This window comes from Salvelinus sp. IW2-2015, unplaced genomic scaffold, assembly GCF_002910315.2.
Source record: "Salvelinus sp. IW2-2015 unplaced genomic scaffold, ASM291031v2 Un_scaffold1052, whole genome shotgun sequence".
Classification (NCBI taxonomy): Eukaryota; Metazoa; Chordata; class Actinopteri; order Salmoniformes; family Salmonidae; genus Salvelinus; species Salvelinus sp. IW2-2015.
The window spans coordinates 21,687-42,641 of NW_019942706.1; the positions used below are offsets into that span (position 1 = coordinate 21,687).

The 20,955-nt window shown below is 43.2% G+C and overlaps 2 protein-coding genes across 3 annotated transcripts; one reads left to right on the forward strand and one right to left on the reverse strand.

Annotated features, from left to right (window-relative positions):
- Window positions 1-624: 624 nt before the first annotated feature.
- On the reverse strand, window positions 625-4,152 carry LOC112069573 (F-box/SPRY domain-containing protein 1). Of its 2 annotated transcripts, none has more exons than XM_024136911.2 (3): window positions 3,676-4,152; window positions 2,736-3,092; window positions 625-1,432 (listed from the first exon to the last, which is right to left on the reverse strand). In XM_024136911.2, exons 1-3 carry the CDS (start codon window positions 3,991-3,993, stop codon window positions 1,247-1,249), a joined length of 861 nt encoding a protein of 286 aa, XP_023992679.1. In that variant the 5' UTR covers window positions 3,994-4,152; the 3' UTR covers window positions 625-1,246. The 2 variants fall into 2 exon arrangements, with proteins under 2 accessions (XP_023992679.1, XP_023992678.1); XM_024136910.2 differs by having other exon boundaries at window positions 625-1,453.
- Window positions 4,153-4,951: 799 nt separating this feature from the next.
- Window positions 4,952-13,995, forward strand: LOC112069574 (myelin-associated neurite-outgrowth inhibitor-like). The gene is given in 8 exon segments (XM_070438592.1): window positions 4,952-5,036; window positions 8,968-9,051; window positions 9,199-9,285; window positions 10,130-10,272; window positions 12,537-12,723; window positions 12,857-12,886; window positions 12,889-12,977; window positions 13,906-13,995. Coding segments are annotated over 6 exon segments (600 nt in total). The 5' UTR covers window positions 4,952-5,036; window positions 8,968-8,975; the 3' UTR covers window positions 12,966-12,977; window positions 13,906-13,995.
- The last annotated feature ends 6,960 nt before the right edge of the window (window positions 13,996-20,955 follow it).

Genomic DNA, 20,955 nt, shown 5'->3' on the forward strand with positions numbered 1-20,955 from the left:
AATCAGAAACCTGCTTTTAGCTAACCTAGGGCATCTGAGAATCCCTACAGACTGACACTCTCCTGCAGTTCATTCAGCCCACAAACACCAACTCTACTTTATGAGAAAGGCAGACAAAACAAAGGATTTGATTGTAGAATAAGGGAGACTGCAATGTGATAATATAGACATCGAAAGGTGGCTTTGAATTTAGGAAGCCGATACGTACAGCTAAATAAAGAGCAGTGATACTATCAAGGTGCGGGTTTCTTCTTCGTTCTTATCTTATTCAACTGTTACCAGGCACCTGCAACAAAGATAGCTCAGATGTGCAAGTGTCTTTTGATTTAGGAAGTAAATAAAATACAGGCCTATTAAAATGTTTCAGTAGGTGGTTCTTATTTTATGTAACATATACAAAGCAATGATCGCCCTCTTGTGGAAGCATCATGAAACAATCAATCAGACTGGCACCAGGTAGTCTTTATTTGAATCTTCCATGACCTCTTCAATAGTACCACGGATTAAAACCTATAAATAAATATCATGAAATACTAGGACTAATACCACCACAATTAAAATGGATGCACAAAGGGTAATGTAGTCCCCGGACTTCTGCTATCCTATACGATGTTTCTGAAGAGAGGAGACGTGTCAGTTATACTGTAACTCATGCACATGACTAGCTAGCTTAGCTACTGAAGCAGTCTTTCCTGGTTTTAATGGTCAGTTGGCCAAAAAGTGTTCCATACTGCATGTAGTCCTCTGAAAGGGTCAAAGGTCAATCACTCCACATTCTCCCCTCATGGCAGTTACACTTTGTGCTCTAGAAATGTTACAGCTTTACATTTCCACATCTACAATATTCTCATGATGATGACTTGTTCCTCTATCATATGATGAGGTTTCTTTACATATTTGCCACAGTTCATATTTGGTTTGGCCTCATAGGAACAGACATACAACCAACCGCATGTACGGGATTCAGCAGTGTTGTTACTTCATAAAATAACATTTTTAAAAAAAAGTCAAGTCCTCCCATATTGTAAATAAAATGGTCCAGCAGCTAGTGGATAACATCCCTGTTGAGACAACCTCCAGTCCACACCCACCTCCCCTCTTGTCCATCAATGATCACTAGCATCCATTTTGATTTTAGGTTCCACTCCAGTGGTTGTGGAATGTTAGTTTAGAGTCTTCTCGGTGCCAACCATCAGTCATTATCCTTGGCACACCTGACATGGCACCGACTGGTCTTGTGGCAGTGCTACCCATCCAGAGGCTTGCCCAGGTAGACCATGGTCACCTCAGTGTTGCCATAGACAGCCGAGACGGCCGGGAAGAGGCAGGCTTTCGGAAGCCCTCGGAAGGCCACTCCCAGGAATTCAAAGCCTCTCTCGAAGGCCAGGGTTTTGTTATCCATATCCAGGATTACTCGTATCCTCTCCCCGATCTGTGGACGCACACCATTACACTAGAAAGTAATATAACAATAAGTAACAGCTACAATAGAGAGAATTGCTTCACTTTCAAGCTACAATTAATACATGCTTACTGTTATGAGAACTTCTAATTTAAGGTAGCGTTCTTCTTGACATGCATCCTACTGCACCAACTCAAACCATAAATAAATGTCAATTTAATATTTCAACTAGAAACACTTAATTGAGATGGTTCATCAGCCTTAAACAATGGCTCAGAGCTTTAATAGGACATATCCATTTATGTATTCAGATGTGTCTATACCCCTGTCTGCAGCTCACCCCATAGTGACAACGTCCCTGAACTCTGCAGCTCACCCCATAGTGACAACGTCCCTGAACTCTGCAGCTCCACCCCATAGTGACAACGTCCTGAACTTCTGCAGCTCACCCCATAGTGACAACGTCCCTGAACTCTGCAGCTCACCCCATAGTGACAACGTCCCTGAACTCTGCAGCTCACCCCATAGTGACAACGTCCCTGAACTCTGCAGCTCACCCCATAGTGACAACGTCCCTGAACCTAGCTCACCCCATAGTGACAACGTCCCTGAACTCTGCAGCTCACCCCATAGTGACAACGTCCCTGAACTCTGCAGCTCACCCCATAGTGACAACGTCCCTGAACTCTGCAGCTCACCCCATAGTGACAACGTCCTGAACTCGCAGCTCACCCCATAGTGACAACGTCCCTGAACTCTGCAGCTCACCCCATAGTGACAACGTCCCTTAACTCTGCAGCTCACCCATAGTGACAACGTCCCTGAACTCTGCAGCTCACCCCATAGTGACAAACGTCCCTGAACTCTGCAGCTCACCCCATAGTGACAACGTCCCTGAACTCTGCACTCACCCCATAGTGACAACGTCCCTGAACTCTGCAGCTCACCCCATAGTGACAACGTCCCTGAACTCTGCAGCTCACCCCATAGTGACAACGTCCCTGAACTCTGCAGCTCACCCCATAGTGACAACGTCCCTGAACTCTGCAGGCTCACCCCATAGTGACAACGTCCCTGAACTCTGCAGCTCACCCATAGTGACAACGTCCCTGAACTCTGCAGTCACCCATAGTGACAACGTCCCTGAACTCTGCAGCTCACCCCATAGTGACAACGTCCCTGAACTCTGCAGCTCACCCCATAGTGACAACGTCCCTGAACTTCAGCACTAAACTCACTGTTTAGATGGAAAATATTTGCTACGGTGTTTTGCTACGGTGTACACTGTGCGCTAATGAATACGACCCACACTGGAAACACGTTGCTAACCTACCTGGTATTTGGGGGCGTTGTTGCACTGGGGGAAGTTCCCGTTGACCTCCCCATTGTGGAGCAGGTTGTTATCCACCAGGTTCCAGCCCCAGCTTTGGTCGTCAGTACCCAGGAGGGCCACGTAGCCCTGGCATTGCATGGCAGCACGCTTGGTGGCGATGCCGATCACCGCCACGGTCCCTAGGGGCCCCTCCCACCAGATCTCCCAGGCATGGCGGCCCTCAGAGAAGCCAATCTTGCCGCGGGCTCCGTCTGTGCTCTGGGCGATGGGGTTGCGGTGAAGGGTGAAGCCGTTCTTCTTCACGTAGACGTTACGTGAACAGTCGTGGGAACTCAGAGCGTGCTGGTAGGATTTGAGCTTCAGGAGAGGATAAGACAGGAGAGGAGGCAGACAGGAGAGGAGGAAGACAGGAGAGGAGGAAGACAGGAGAGGAGGAAGACAGGAGAGGAGGAAGACAGGAGAGGAGAGGAGGCAGACAGGAGAGGAGGCAGACAGGAGAGGAGGCAGACAAAGATGGGTCAGGGTTTTGAAGAGGATCAACAACTCCATCCATCCAAGTAATTGATCAAATATGGCTGGTGAGTCTCGATGAATTGAGAGCAAAATATGAGGGCAGAACCAGAGATCATAGCTATATCATTTCACTTACATTATCTCATTCAGAAAATGATTACATCATGCTCATGTATCTTATTGAATGCAGACGTCGAATAAACAGGGCGTGTGCAGACCGCTAGACACTAGTCTCTGCATGACAGACAGCGTGACTAATAACGTTGATGAGTAGGCGGTCTGATTGAATGGCAAGCTAATATGTGTGCTGAAAGTGAGTTATTCATTGTGGTATCATCTGCATTGAAATCATACAAGTCTGTAACAACAGCTATAGGCCTTCACGATGATTTTCAAATAGTAAACAAACGTTAGCATATATAGCTACCTTTCCCTTGTAGGTTGGCAGATTGCAGAGAATGTCGGAGCGCAGTGCCTCTTCACTGAGAGAGCGAGCGCACAGACTCCGCCACACCTCGCTGTTCTCGTCGGCTAGGCAGTTGTTCCAATGCCAGCACACCAACGAGCACCGCATTAGATCATACAAATCCAGATAAGAGAACACATGCTCAAGAACCCGACTGGGTAGCCTGCCTGCTATTCCCACACCTCCGCCGGCTGCGACGAAGGAGTTCCCGGCAGAGCTACAACTGGCAGCGGCTGCGCCGATGCAAGACTGCGCCCCTCCGGCGGCCGCTCCCGACATATTTGTCTAGTTGAGGACGCCGACCGATAAATTGTGTTTTACAGCATAAATTCCTAACTAAAATGAATTAAAACGGACCATTTTTAACAATACGAGCCTAAATCACAGCGGTGGTATTGTTCTGCATGTATTTCCATGGACCCAGCCCGGGTTGGTAAAGGGAGAAGGAAAATGCGAAATCCAGTCAAGGTCCCGGAAATGTTTGTACAACATTGATAAATCATGTATTTCTAAATTAATATAAATTGATATTTATTCAGATTCACAATCTTTAATTCTAAATAAGGGGACCGAGATAATCGCATAAATAACTTTGTCCGGAAAATGATAATAGGTGCATTTTACTTTGTGTTCCTGTTAGGACCTTTGTCTGTCATACAGTGCCCCTTATAGCTGATCTACAGTCAGATTTGATTTTTACCCCCCAGCCAGCCTAGAGTCCAAACTGAAGATTGAAGTATGGTTTACTGATCCTAGATCTYTGTACAGGGTCTACTTCCATTATGGGGAGGGTTGTAATTGTCATTGACAGATAGAAAATAGATGAATGCAAGAATGCTTCTTTCAGATTTGATTGCGGTTATTTTTAGAAACCACGTATTGTTGAGCAATGCCAACACGATCCAACACCGAAAAAAGGTCCAATATAATATATGCTACAAATTCCTAATGGATTAATACACCCCCATAGCTATTATTTATGACAGATGATGCTTATTTATCAGTATCTCTACTCTATTACATAAATTATATAATAGCGTATACCATGTTATACATATGCTGTCCCAGAACCATTGCCCAGAGACAGCAAAGTGAAAGTCACCTTTTATCGCAGTACGACATCATGTGACATGGGCACAATGGAGACTCACTGTACTCGGAAGTGACGCCGGTTGCTGGAGAATTTTTTGTGCGCAGTGAGCCAAGCAGAAAAGAACAGCGTCAACCAGAGACCGTGAGAACAAAAATACAATAACCAAAAGTAAACATCTGAGCCTAAAAGAACAGCAGTCGGAAACTGAGAAATTACAACTGTAAGTAACGTTGACAACTATTCCTAATATTACAGTTGGCATCTATTGTTAAACCAGTTGCCAAGATTGACAATATGAAGAGGTGGATGGGACAGCCAGTATTAACTACAAGGAGAGAGATGCGACTGAAGCCCCAACACAATGCCACCCCGCGGCCCTTGTTGTTGTGGAGCTACTGCATCGCCCATTGATAAACATATATTAGTTAGTTAGCTTCCATAGTTAAACGCTCCATAGGGATTTGTCAGCACAAGAAGCACAAGAATAATGTCACTGTTAACAATTCGCTACCTAACGTTACCGTAATGTGTTGAATTCTAGCTAGCTGCCCTATCGTTCACTACTGTAGCTGTTCGTTAATCGATACACGTCCATTTCCAATACTGCGACCAGGGGTCCCATACTCTAAATGTGTCAAGTGAAAGGGCGCCACATGATGGCTAATTATGATTTACGAAAAACATTGATCTGTGTATATACTAGCTAGCTGCTCAGGGTTGCCAACTTTTGAAGAGGGCTTGGATTTACTATGTGTGCCCCCTAGCACAACCCCAGGGGGGGTTACTGTTTTTAAGGTAATTTACTGCAATTCTACGTATTTTGTCATGGCTTAGGTCTATGACCAGGGTGGAATTTGTTTTAATAAAAATCACAGGTTAGGTGATGGGACGGCAGGGTAGCCAAGCGTTGGGCTAGTAACCGAAAGGTTACAAGTTCAAATCCCCAAGCTGACAAGGTACAACTCTGTCGTTCTGCTCCTGAACAAGGCAGTTAACCCACTGTTCCTAGGCCGTCATTGAAAATAAGAATTTGTTCTTAACTGACTTGCCTAATTAAATAAAGGTTAAACAACAAAACAAGTGTATTCAGGATGCTTTGAACATTACATGAACACTCAAAATTAGAAGACTTTGTTACTTAGCGATTTTTGGGGGGGGATGAAATTTAAATGTGATATTTAAGTTTTTAAAATGTTTAATACATTTGCAAACATGTCTAAAAAACGTTTTTTTCTTTGCCATTATGGGGTGTTGTGTGTAGATTGATGATTTTAGAATAAGGTTGTAATGTAACAAAATGTGGAAAAAGTCAAGGGGTCTGAATACTTTCCGAATGCACTGTACTATAGTTAGCTATTGCGGCTAGTTTAACTGGTTTGCTAGCTAGCTACCTTCTTCACATAGTTTTGGTTGTGAAGCTAAAAGGATTCAGATCATGAGTCATGACATAGCATTGCATCCTCCTTGACAAGCAATACGTTATGTGACAGCAACCAGTATGGCACTTACTATAGCCAGGTTTTGTTTTTAACAGTGGTGTAAAGTACTTCAGTAAAATTACTTGAAAGTACTACTTTAGTTTTTTGGGGTATCTGTACTAGAGGTCGACCGATTATGATTTTAATACCGATACCGATTATTTGATGACCAAAAAAAGCCGATACCGATTAATCGCCCTATTTATTTATTTATTTTTGGTAATAATGACAATTACAACAAAACTGAATGAACACTTTTATTTTAACTTAATATAATACATCAATAAAATCAATTTAGCCTCAAATAAATAATGAAACATGTTCAATTTGGTTTAAATAATGCAAAAACAAAGTGTTGGAGAAGAAAGTCAAAGTGAAATATGTGTCATGTAAGAAAGCTAACGTTTAAGTTCCTTGCTCAGAACATGAGAACATATGAAAGCTGGTGGTTCCTTTTAACATGAGTCTTCAATATTCCCAGGTAAGAAGTTTTAGGTTGTAGTTATTATAGGAATTATAGGACTATTTCTCTCTGTACGATTTGTATTTCATATACCTTTGACTATTGGATGTTCATATAGGCACTTTAGTATTGCGAGTGTAACAGTATAGCCTCCGTTCCTCTCCTCGCTCCTACCTGGGCTCGAACCAGGAACACATCGACAACAGCCACCCTCGAAGCAGCGTTACCCATGCAGAGCAAGGGGAACAACTACTCCAAGTCTCAGAGCGAGTGACGTTTGAAACGCTATTAGCGCGCACCCCGCTAACTAGCCAGCCATTTCACATCGGTTACACCAGCCTAATCTCGGGAGTTGATAGGCTTGAAGTCATAAACATCGCAATGCTTGAAGCATTACGAAGAGCTGCTGGCAAAACGCACGAAAGTGCTGTTTGAATGAATGCTTACGAGCCTGCTGGTGCCTACCATCGCTCAGTCAGACTGCTCTATCAAATCATAGACTTAATTATAACATAATAACACACAGAAATACGAGCCTTAGGTCATTAATATCGTCGAATCCGGAAACTATAATCTCGAAAACAAAACGTTTATTCTTTCAGTGAAATACGGAACCGTTCCGTATTTTATCTAACGGGTGGCATCCATAAGTCTAAATATTCCTGTTACATTGCACAACCTTCAATGTTAGGCAAATTAGTCGGCCCAAACTGTTGTTGCCTGCAAACCTGGATTTCTTTTAGCTAAATATGCAGGTTTAAAAATATATACTTCTGTGTATTGATTTTAAGAAAGGCATTGATGTTTATGGTTAGGTACAGTCGTGCAACGATTGTGCTTTTTTCGCAAATGCGCTTTTGTTAAATCATCCCCCGTTTGGTGAAGTTGGCTGTCTTTGTTAGGAAGAAATAGTCTTCACACAGTTCGCCACGAGCCAGGCGGCCCAAACTGCTGTATATACTTTGACTCTGTTGCAAGAGAAGTGACACAATTTTCTTAGTTAAAAGAAATTCATGTTAGCAGGCAATATTAACTAAATATGCAGATTTAAAAATATATACTTGTGTATTGATTTTAAGAAAGGCATTGATGTTTATGGTTAGGTACACGTTGGAGCAACGACAGTCCTTTTTCGCGAATGCGCACCGCATCGATTATATGCAACGCAGGACACGCTAGATAAACTAGTAATATCATCAACCATGTGTAGTTAACTAGTGATTATGATTGATTGATTGTTTTTTATAAGATACGTTTAATGCTAGCTAGCAACTTACCTTGGCTTCTTACTGCATTCGCGTAACAGGCAGGCTCCTCGTGCAGTGCAATGTAAGGCAGCTGGTTAGAGCGTTCGACTAGTTAACCGTCAGGTTGAGAGATTGAATCCCCGAGCTGACAAGGTAAAAATCTGTCCCTGAACAAGGCAGTTAACCCACTGTTCCTAGGCCGTCATTGAAAATAAGAATGTGTTCTTAACTGACTTGCCTGGTTAAATAAAGGTGTAAAAAAACAACAACAAAAAACATATCAGTGTCCAAAAATACCGATTTCCGATTGTTATGAAAACTTGAAATCGGCCCTAATTAATCGGCCATTCCGATTAATCGGTCGACCTCTAATCTGTACTTTGCTTTACTATTTATATGTTTGACTCATTTTACTTTTACTTCACTACATTCCTAAAGACAATAATGTACTTTTTACTCCATACATTTTCCCTGACACCCAAAAGTACTCAAATGAAATGTTATTGTTTACATACACATATTTTGCAGATGTTATTGTGGGTGTAGAAAAAATGCTCGTTACACTTTGAATGCTTTACAGGACAGGAAAATTGTCTAATTCACACACTTATCAAGAAAACATCCCTTGTCATCCCTACTTTCTATGTTCTGGTGGACTCACTAAACACATGGTTTTCTTTATATAAGGAATTTGAAAAGATTTATACATTTGATACTTAAGTATATTTTAGTAATGACATGTACTTTTGATACTTAAGTATATTTAAAACCAAATACTTTTACTCAAGTAGTATTTTACTGGGTGACTTTTACTTGAGTCATTTTCTATTATGGTATCTTTACTTTTACTCAAGTATGACAAGTGGCTACTTTTTCCAAAACTGTTTTTTTAATGAAGAACATATCAGATTTGATCTAACATTAACAATATAATGTTTGCTTCTTGTCTTGGTTGTTGCAGTATCTGAACAGTGTGCATTATGAACCCAGTGTACTGCCCTGCACCAACAGGGGTCCCCTATGCCAATCAAAAGGGGCATTTAGTAGGATACCCAGGTAGGCAGAGAGCCCCTTAACCAGTTTGTGAGCCTGTAGTGTTTACACACAGTTTTATATAAAAAAAAATCTCTCTAAGTGTTGTGTCTTCTCTAAATGTCTGTCTGATGCTTCTGAACTTGACTTGTATGACATATGACCTCGCAGCTGGATTCCCTGTGGGGTATGCGGCCTCCTCTGCCTATGCTCCCAACATGTACCACCCTGGAGCCACCCACCCAGCCTTCCCCACGGGTAAGGTAACAGTCCCTCCCAGAGCTGCATGCAAAAGCCTACCCTTGTACAGTCAGTGAATACATTGTTAGTATGTGATTTCTGTGGGAATTGATCTCCCAACCTCACCAGGGGTGTATTTATTACACAGATTCTGTTGCGAAACATTTCCTGAACGGAGGCAAATGGAAGGACCTGAATGACCTGAATTTATCTAATAGAAACTCATGTTTTGCTCTGTTTTCTTCCATTTGGTTTTTAAACGGTTTCCATAATGAATACACCCCCAGGGGGTCTAATCATTAGTCCAAACCGTTGCAATTGAGTTTCCATTGGACACATTCAGGTAGGTCCCTCTCCGTTCCGTTTGGTTCCTAGTGAGTACACCCCAGCTGAACCGTATCAGTTTGTGCAGGGGGCAGGAACGTGCAGCTGATCATGGGATCGTTGCAACCCGATACATTACTGAAGGCTAAATCCTGACCTGAATTGAATCGGTCGAATTCGATCGCAGTCTTTTGTACGTAGTGTAGCGGCAGCTTTCAGCGGTTGCTGCTGTGTTGTGACTCTGTACACCATGGTTTCATCACCTTTCGCTAAACATGGGAGAACCAGACAGCTCTCAGGAGAGAAGATTGAATTCAGACAAACGTTTCTGCCTCTCGTCTTGTTTTCCAGCTACACATATTTTGCCGTTGACTGAAACGTCCCTCTTTTGTGTTGTACAGATTCAGAAAGGAGTCGGACATTAATCAGTCCCTTTACAAGCCCGTAGGACAAAGGCCAACCCTGAAGTGTTCATTGGTTTTTTTTCCTGTTAAAATGTGTAATTCCCCAGATGATATCTCTGAAATGTCTCTTATAGGTTACGCTCCGGGCACTCCTTTTAAAATGTCCTGCTCGCCCACCACGGGGGCTGTCCCACCTTACTCCTCGTCACCCAACCCCTACCCTGGAGCAGTATACCCTGTGAGAGGCGCCTACCCCCAACAGAACCCCTACGCACAGGTCAGTCCGTTAGTTTGTTAGTTCATCTACAGACTACTGCAACATATCCAGTCAACCTTTACCATCGGAAGTAGTAAAACGTAACCTATTTATTTATTTGCTGTACTTGCAGAACAAAAATATAAACGCAACATGTAAAGTGTTGGTTTCATGAGTCGAATTGAAAGATCCCAGATATTTCCCATACTGTGCATGAATTTGTTAGCCTCCCTGTTAGTGAGCATTTTTCCTATGCCAAGCCGTAACAGTTTGAACCTAGCGCTGTACTTGGCTGTGACATCACACAGTTCCGTGGTTAGTGCAGGCAATAGATGAGGGTATAACCTACTATTGTACACTATTCTCCCTATCATAATTCTATGTACACTAATCTTCCAACGTTACCGTGTGTTAAATAACTGAATGTGGTAATTTTCCGAATGAATCCAACCACCATTTTCTTTCTTTTCTGCGTAAAGGCTCTCCAAATCTTTAAAAAAAATATCCTAAATATATATACGGTATTTTTTGAAATAAGAATTTTTATTAATACAATACAATACGAATGGGCGCTCCCATCAGTGGGAGCCCTCGACTCCCACCTGCCCCGAGACGCCGGAAGGGCCAAGTCCCTGCCCCCAGCCCAAAGGGTTTCATAAATACTTTTAAATAATCCACAAGATCAGAGAATATTTTAAAAATTAAATGTATTCAGAGCGAGTAAGGTAGCCACTCCTGCAGAGCGCATTACGCGACTGAATAAGTTAAGTCTGAATACCAAATACTGAGAAGTGCGTAAGAAAGGCAGACATTTCCTTGGTCTGAATTGAGTCCATACACATTAGCTTGCTGCATATTGCTGCTGTAGTTGTACTTGGCTCAATGTGGCACTGACGTGAGATCTCTCTCTCTCTCTGAGGTACTGACGTGAGATCTCTCTCTCTCTCTGAGGTACTGACGTGAGATCTCTCTCTCTCTCTTGAGGTACTGGACGTGAGATCTCTCTCTCTCTCTGAGGTACTGACGTGAGATCTCTCTCTCTCTCTCTGAGGTACTGACGTGAGATCTCTCTCTCTCTGTGAGGTACTGACGTGAGATCTCTCTCTCTCTCTGAGGTACTGACGTGAGATCCTCTCTCCTCTCTTCTGGCGTACTGACGTGAGATCTCTCTCTCTCTCTGACTGACGGATCTCTCTAGCGTTGACAGACTCATCTCTCTCTCTGAGGTTACTGACGTGAGCTCCTTTCTTTCTGGCACTGACGTGAGATCTCTCTCTCTCTCTGGCACTGACGTGAGATCTCTCTCTCTCGAGGTACTGACGTGAGATCTCTCTCTCCGAGTACTGACGTAAGATCTCTCTCTCTCTCTCTCTCTGAGGTACTGACGTGAGATCTCTCTCTGAGGTACTGACGTGAGATCTGTCTCTCTCTCTGAGGTACTGACGTGAGATCTCTCTCCTGAGGTACTGACTGAGATCTTCTCTCTGAGGTACTGACGTGAGATCTCTCTCTCTGAGGTACTGACGTGAGATCTCTCTCTCCTGAGGTACTGACGTGAGATCTCTCTCTCTGAGTACTGACGTGAGATCTCTCTCTCTCTGAGGTACTGACGTGAGATCTCTCTCTCTCTGGGTACTGACGTGAGATCTCTCCTCTCTTTGAGGTACTGACGTGAGATCTCTCTCTCTCTCTGAGGTACTGACGTGAGATCTCTCTCTCTCTCTGAGGTACTGACGTGAGATCTCTCTCTCTCTCTGAGTACTGACGTGAACTCTCTCTCTGAGGTACTGACGTGAGATCTCTCTCTGAGGTTACTGACGTGAGATCTCTCTCTGAGTACTGACGTGAGATCTCTCTCTTGAGTGACTGACGTGAGAATCTCTCTCTGAGGTACTGACGTGAGATCTCTCTCTCTCTGGGTACTGACGTGAGATCTCTCTCTCTCTCTCTGAGGTACTGACGTGAGATCTCTCTCCTCTCTGAGGTACTGACGTGAGATCCTCTCTCTCTCTGAGGTACTGACGTGAGATCTCTCTCTCTCTGAGGTACTGACGTGAGATCTCTCTCTCTCTCTGAGTACTGATGTGAGATCTTCTCTCTCTCTCTGAGGTACTGACGTGAGATCTCTCTCTCTCTCTGAGGTACTGACGTGAGATCTATCTCTCTCTGAGGTACTGACGTGAGATCTATCTCTCTCTGAGGTACTGACGTGAGATCTATCTCTCTCTAAGTACACTAGTCTATCTCTCTCTCTGAGGTACTGACGCGAGATCTCTCTCTCTCAGCATCAAGGCACTTACTACACACAGCCGCTGTACGCAGCCCCGCCCCATGTCATACATCACACTACAGTGGTCCAGCCCAATGGGATGCCAGCAGCCATGTATGCCCCGCCCATGCACCACCCGCCTCGCCCCCACAATGGTGTTGCCATGGGGATGGTAGCAGGGACCACTATGGCCATGTCAGCCGGTGAGTTCCAATATTTTCCTATTTTTTTATACTATCCTGTCTCTACACAGCGTACAAATCTTTGACGAGGATGAAGAAATAGTTTTGCTCTTGTCTAAACTCCTGACCTTTTCCACCTCCCTCCCTTCTCCAGGAACATTGTTGACGCACTCCCCGAATCCCCTCGCCCCCACCAAGTCACGATGCCCACATACCGACACCCAGGCACGCCCACCTACAGCTATGTGCACCCCCAGTGGTGAAGTGATGGCACTGTGAGTAGTGAATACGTCTCCGTGTCCCCCGTTTCGTGCTCTCTCTGGTCAATCTGCCTGGGACAAACACTGACCACATGGAAATACAATAGCATAGAAAATTGTGATCATTTTATAGTTATAAAATCACTATTTTTTACTTTTCAGGCAGGAAAATGCAGGAAGCGTGGTCTACTTGTTACCATTTTAAAGGGTTGTCACAGGAAGCGTGGCCTACTTGTTACCATTTTAAAGGGTTGTCACAGGAAGCGTGGCCTACTTGTTACCATTTTAAAGGGTTGTCACAGGAAGCGTGGCCTACTTGTTACCATTTTAAAGGGTTGTCACAGGAAGCGTGCCTACTTTTTACCATTTTAAAGGGTTGTCACAGGAAGGTGGTCTACTTGTTACCATTTTAAAGGGTTGTCACAGGAAGCGTGGCCTACTTGTTACCATTTTTTAAGGGTTGTCACAGGAAGTGGTCTACTTGTTACTATTTTAAAGGGTTGTCACAGGAAGCGTGCCTACTTGTTACCATTTTAAAGGTTTGTCACAGGAAGCGTGGCCTACTTGTTACCATATTAAAGGGTTGTCACAGGAAGCGTGGCCCTACTTGTTACCATTTAAAGGGTTGTCACAGGAAGCGTGGACTTGTTACCATTTTAAAGGTTGTCACAGGAAGGCGTGGCTACTTGTTACCATTTTAAAGGGTTGTCACAGGAGGCGTGGCCTACTTGTTACCATTTTAAAGGGTTGTCACAGGAAGGGTGGTCTACTTGTTACCATTTTAAAGGGTTGTCACTGGAAGGGTGGTCTACTTGTTACCATTTTAAAGGGTTGTCAAACATGTTGGGAAAATTTGGCAGTGGTCAATAGAATAACATTTTATGTGTAGGACAATCGGTATTACTGTGTTTTAAATCCACCTTTCCTCTGCTTCTCTCTTCAGGTCAGAAGATGGTAGATATGCATTGACACTCCCGTCCAGTATTCTACAGCTGGTGATGATGATGACCCCCTTCAGTTGTTCTTCCTTCCTTTTTATAGGCGTGATGCGAATCTGAATCCTAACCATACATCAACAGGTCTGTTCAGAACGGGATGAAGACAATCTTCCCACTCCTGACTATTCCTGTTTGGAATAACGCTATCCCAGAATCCTTCGCTCACTCTGCTGCATATCTTCCGTCAGATGGCTACTGGAAGTCTCCTCCATGCAAACTAGTGTTTTGTGGACTGTCTTAAGAAATGTGTAGTTAACTATTAAGTGGTTAAAAGAGAGTTTGGATGAGTTTTTATTTTTGGGGATCTATATCAAGGTAAATGCGTGTGTGTATGCTAAATAATGCTCGCTCAATCTACCTGAGACATGCAAAATCACCAAAAAGATTGAATCTAAAAGGAACTAAGAATAAGAACTGCAATTGTTTTTAGCACTGATGTCATGTCTTAATTTGAAACCTTAAATAAGAAAGGGAAAAAAAGTTTAGTTTCATACAAACAAAGTTAAAGATGGAATCCGCAGCAGGGGGGAGACGGTGCCACTGGCTGCCCCACCACTGTTATTGTTTTAGTTGCAAAGCTGCACGGTAAAAAACAAAATGTGCAGTATGTTTTGTGTTCCTCTATTGCTGGTGTCAGAGGGGGAACAACAGTGTTGGTTGTTTTTGCAGTAACGTCTTTGTTGTGGTAATATCACAAACGGATGTGGCATTTTCACCATTAACGATTCCAGCTTTAGGATTACTACACAAAGCCGTGCAGATTTCTGTTTGACAAGTTTTTAGTAACGTTGCTGGCACAGTATTATTTCTCTAGATGAAGCTGTGTCAACATTTTGTCTGTTGGCACCTTTTTTTTTTTTTGTAGTTTGGGAAAGTGGGGCTTTTTTGTTGTTGAGTTTTGTGTCCATTCCAACTCTAAATCATTCTCCACACTCTTTGCCCATTGGAAGATGTTGTGGACACTGAGTTCCATGTAGAAGGTCCAACGGTCTTAGACAGATCATTTCCTTTTCCTTGGACCATCGTCCTAAGATCCCTTACATCATGACAGCAGAATGATACAGACCTGTCGTGACGTGTGATCTATTACTGGTCGCAAAGAAAAGGAATCTATTTACAGCCACTTGGACTCAGTCCTGCAGACAATGAGTGATTGTGTATAATTCTATTTTCAGAGGTTTAAAATACTGAAACTGTTGCACATACAGATGTATGTATTTATGCTTGTATGTATGTATCATACCTGAACATGTCTACAGATTCCTTTCTGTCATTGGTTTGGGCTTAACCACACCAAGAGCCACAAACTTTTAAAAGCAATGCTAACCTGAGACATTTTCAACAGGTTTGAGACTTTATTAAATCTATTATAATTTTCTAAGCACTACTGGAAGAGAATAAACATTAAATTCTTATTTGAGACACTGTTTTAAGGAAGCCAGAATTTAACTGACGCGAGATATCTCTCTCAAGGCTCCACCAGAATTTACCAGATTATATCGTTGTCTGAGTCACTCGTCTATGTTGCCTATCTAATCTAAGTCACCTCAGTTACTGAATCTGTTTTGTAATGTCTTATGTGTTTTTGGGTTGTCGAGAAAGACTACAAAATAAATACTATTATGAGAATTGTCAAGGTTTTTTATTTAACCATTTCATTGAATCATGTCACCTGCACATCTTTGGGGATCCAAGGATGATGTGGTGTTTTAAGGTGATTACGATAACACCGAGCGATGGGGTGAGGTGATACGGGTGTTTAAGGTGATTACGATAACACCGAGCTTATGGGGTGAGGTGATACGGTTGTTTTAAGGTGATTTACGATAACACCGAGCGTATGGGGTGAGGTGATACAGGTGTTTTAAGTGATTTACAATAACACGAGCATGGGGTGAGGTGATACGGTGTTTTAAGGTGATTACGATAACACGAGCTATGGGTGAGGTGAACGGTGGTTTTAATGTGATTACGATAAACACGAGACTATGGGAGTGAGTGTTGTGGTGTTTTAAGGTGATTTACGATAACACCGAGCTATGGGTGATGTGGTGTTTTTAAGGTGTTTACGATAACACCGAGCGTATGGGGTGAGGTGATACGGTGTTTTTAAGGTTGATTATGATAACACCGAGCTATGGGTGAGGGATATGGTGTTTAAGGTGATTACGATAACACCGAGCTATTGGGTGAGGTGATACGGTGTTTTAAGTTATTATGATAACACCGAGCTATGGGGTGAGGTGATACGGTGTTTTAAGGTGATTACGATAACACCGAGCTATGGGGTGAGGTGATACGGTGTTTTAAGGTTATATGATAACACCGAGCTATGGGGTGAGGTGATACGGTGTTTTAAGGTGATTTACGATAACACACGAGCTATGGGGTGAGGTGATGTGGTGTTTTAAAGGTGATTACAATAACACCGAGCTATGGAGGTGATGTAGGTGTTTTAAGGTGATTTACGATAACACCGAGCTATGGGGTGAGGTGATACGGTGTTTTAAGGTTGATTACAATAACACGAGCGACGGGTCCGAGGTGATGGGGTGTTTTAAGGTGATTTACGATAACACCGAAGCTATGGTGAGGTTGATACGGTGTTTTAAGGTGATTACGATAAACACGAGCTATGGGGTGAGGTGATACGGTTTTTTAAGGTGATTACGATAACACCGAGCTATGAGTGAGTGATGTGGTGTTTTAAGGTGATTTACGATAACACCGAGCTATGGGGTGAGGTGATGTGGTGTTTTAAGGTGATTTACGAAACACCGAGCTATGCGGGTGAGTGATACGGTGTTTTAAGGTTATTATGATAACACCGAGCTATGGGTGAGGTGATAGTGTTTTAAGTGATTACGAAACACCGAGCTATGGAGTGAGGTGATAGGTGTTTTAAGTGATTACAATAACACCGAGCTATTGGTGCGTGATTTGGTGTTTTAAGGTGATTTACGATAAACACCGAGCTATGGGGTGAGGTGATACGGTGTTTTAAGGTTATTATGATAACACCGAGCTATGGGGTGAGGTGATATGGTGTTTTAAGGTGATTACGATAAACACCGAGCATGGGGTGATGGTGATACGGTGTTTTAAGGTATTATGATAACACCGAGCTATGGGGTGAGGTGATACGGTGTTTTAAGGTGATTACGATAACACCGAGTATGGGTGAGGTGATACGGTGTTTTAAGGTTATTATGATAACACCGAGCTATGGGGTGAGGTGATACGGTGTTTTAAGTGATTACGATAACACCGAGCTATGGGTGAGTATGTGGTGTTTAAGGTGATTACAATAACACCGGCTATGGGGTGATGTGGTGTTTAAGGTGATTTACGATAACACCGAGCTATGGGGTGAGGTGATACGGTGTTTTAAGGTTATTATGATAACACGAGCGATGGGGTGAGGTGATATGGTGTTTTAGGTGATTTACGAATACACCGAGCTATGGGGTGAGGTATACGATGTTAAGTGATATACAATAACACCGAGCATATGGGGTGAGTGATGTGGTGTTTTAAGGTGATTTACGATAACACCGAGCTAATGGGGTGAGGTGATGTGGTGTTTTAGGTGATTACGATAACACCGAGCTATGGGTGAGGTGATGTGGTGTTTTAAGGTGATTTACATAACACCGAGCTATGGGGTGAGGTGATGTTTTAGTGATTTACGATAACACCGAGCTATGGGTGAGGTGATGTGGGTTTTAAGGTGATTTATGATAAACCGAGCGACGGGGTCGAGGTGATGTGGTTGGCTTGCTGCAGTCGTCCCGTCTGATGTCCAGCAGATGGACCTTACGTCTTAGATATCTGCCTTTAGCATCACTGCATTGTCTGAACGTGTGAAGGGAGGATCATGGTAATACTATTTTGTGGGAATATATATACTAAATGTCCAGCTACAGTGCCTAGGGAAAGTCTACAAACCATGTGCACAGTCTTCACATTTTGCTGTCTTAAAAGTAATCTAAAAAGGGTTTGATTTTAATTGTTTTTCCTATAGAGCTACTACTACTGCTGTTCAAAGTGGAAGAAAGTTCTAGAACATATTCCAAATTAATGAAACACAAAAAAAACGAAGATGTCTTGATTTTGTGGATATCTTCACACCTCAGATGTAATAGATGGTGTAAGCACCTTTGTCAGCCAATAAGCCTTGTTCACATTGTCAGTTTGAAGTGATTCAAATCCACATTTTTTTGCATATCGATTCGAATATTAATTTTCTGCAGTCTGAATAGCCTAAAAGTACATGGAATCGGATATTTCAAGCCACATTTCAAAACACCTTTGTAGGTGGTTTGAAATCGGATACAAATCTGATTATTTGCCCTCAAGTGGTTTTTAGACTTATTTGGCATTTTTGTTGCTTACTAGCTACTCAACATTTGACAAGACATGTGTTAGTCTTAGCTTGTTAATTGTTTACAAACAAATGAGTGAATGTGCTAGAAAGAAAACAGCTAGCTAGTTGACCGCACTGTGCTAGCTAGTTGACCGCTGTGGCTAGCTAGTGACCGCTGTGGCTAGCTAGTTGACCGCTGTGGCTAGCTAGTTGACCGCTGTGGCTAGCTAGTGACCGCGTGTGGCAGCTAGTTGACCGCTGTGGCTAGCTAGTTGACCGCTGTGGCTAGCTAGTTGACCGTGTGGCTAGCTAGTGACCGCTTGGTAGCTAGTTGACGTGTGGCTAGCTAGTTGAGCTGTGGCTAGCTAGTTGACCGCTGTTGGCTAGGCTAGTTGACTGCTGTGGCTAGCTAGTGGACCGCTGTGGCTAAGCTAGTTGACCACTGTGGCTAGCTAGTTGTCCGCTGTGGCTAGCTAGTTGACTGTTGTGGCTAGCTAGTTGACCGCTGTGGCTAGCTAGTTGACCGCTGTGGCTAGCTAGTTGACCACTGTGGCTAGCTAGTTGACTGCTGTGGCCAATAAGGACTCATTTTGAAAGTTGGATCATCTTTTCCTTTGAGACTTTAAAAGGCTTTATGTTTTTTTACACTATGATTTTGAACGTTCAAAGCAACTGGGACACGTCCATGAAAGGCATTGTCACCTCGGCTTGCGACATAACTTCTAAATTGTAGGTAGCAGGAGCACCACCATCAATCAGCCACTGCGCACACACCTGTTGTTACTATGACAATGAGCATAGAAATGTCAACAAATGACTGCTGTCTGAACAGTCTTTTTTACAGTTTATAGTCTGAACACACAAATCTGATTTTGGTCACTTATAAATTGCTGTTTGGACAGTCAGTATTCCAAAACGGATTTGAAAAACTGATTAAGGTCTGCAGTGTGAACAGGGCTTCATTATACCATATTATTTTAGTCATTTATTAATCATTTGGAATAAGATTCTACCAACTTTCCACAACTCTGTAGGGCAGCATACAGGTAACTGCCAGAATAATGGAAACACTTGAGTAAATGAGGGATTACGTAGTACAGTCATGTTCAAAAGTTTTGAGAATGACACAAATATACATTTTCACAAAGTCTGCTGCCTCAGTTTGTATGATGGCAATGTGCATATACTCCAGAACGTTATGAAGAGTGATCAAAGAGTCCCTCGACTTTGAATCCCCCAAAAAACATTTCCACTGCATTTCAGCCCTGCCACAAAAGGACCAGCTGACATCATATCAGCGATTCTCTCGTTAACACAGGTGTGAGTGTTGACGAGGACTAGGCTGGAGATCACTCTGTCATGCTAATTGAGTTTGAATAACAGACTGGAAGCTTCAAAAGGAGGGTGGTGCTTGGAATCATTGTTCTTCCTCTGTCCACCATGGGTACCTGCAAGGAAACACGTTCCTTCATCATTTCTTTGCACAAAAAAGGCTTCACAGGCAAGGATATTGCTGCCAGTAAGATTGCACTTAAATCAACCATTTATCAGATCATCAAGAACTTCAAGGAGAGCGGTTCAATTGTTGTGAAGAAGGCTTCAGGGAGCCCAAGAAAGTCCAGCAAGCGCCAGGACCGTCTRCTAKASTTGATTCAGCTGTGGGATCGGGGCACCACCAGTACAGAGCTTGCTCAGGAATGGCAGCAGGCAGGTGTGAGTGCATCTGCACGCACAGTGAGGCGAAGACTTTTGGAGGATGGCCTGGTGTCAAGAAGGGCAGCAATGAAGCCAATCCTCTCCAGGGAAAACATCAGGGACAGACTGATATTCTGCAAAAAGTACAGGGATTGGACTGCTGAGGACTGAGGTAAAGTCATTTTTTCTGGTGAATCCCCTTTCCGATTGTTTGGGGAATTCGGAAAAAAGCTTGTCTGGAGAAGACAAGGTGAGCGCTACCATCAGTCCTGTGTCATGCCAACAGTAAAGCATCCTGAGACCATTCATGTGTGGGGTTGCTTCTCAGTCAAGGGAGTGGGCTCACTCACAATTTTGCCTAAGAGCACAGCCATGAATAAAGAATGGTACCAACACATCCTCCGAGAGCAACTTCTCCCAACCATCCAGGAACAGTTTGYTGATGAACAATGCCTTTTCCAGCGTGATGGAGCACCTTGCCATAAGGCAAAAGTGATAACTAAGTGGCTCAGGGAACAAAACATCGATATTTTGGGTCCATGGCCTGGAAACTCCCCAGACCTTAATCCCATTGAGAACTTGTGGTCAATCCTCAAGAGGCGGGTGGACAAACAAAAACCCACAAATTCTGACAAACTCCAAGCATTGATTATGCAATAATGGGCTGCCATCAGTCAGGATGTGGCCCAGAAGTTAATTGACAGCATGCCAGGGCGGATTGCAGAGGTCTCGAAAAAGAAGGGTCAACACTGCAAATATTGACTCTTTGCATCAACTTCATGTAATTGTCAATAAAAGCCTTTGGAAATGCTTGTAATTATACTTCAGCATTCCATAGTAACATCTGACAAAAATATCTAAAGACACTGAAGCAGCAAACTTTGTGAACTTTTGGCCACGACTGTATATTGAAAGGTTTAGTTACGGAGTTAAT

Coding starts and splice junctions, on each gene's coding strand:
- LOC112069573 (XM_024136910.2), bottom strand. CDS start 3,993: ATGTCGGGAGCGGCCGCCGGAGGGGCGCAGTCTTGCATCGGCGCAGCC. Junction 3,093..3,675: donor TGCCAACCTACAAGGGAAAG/GTAGCTATATAT, acceptor CCTCTCCTGAAG/CTCAAATCCTACCAGCACGC. Junction 1,454..2,735: donor ACAACGCCCCCAAATACCAG/GTAGGTTAGCAA, acceptor ATTACTTTCTAG/TGTAATGGTGTGCGTCCACA.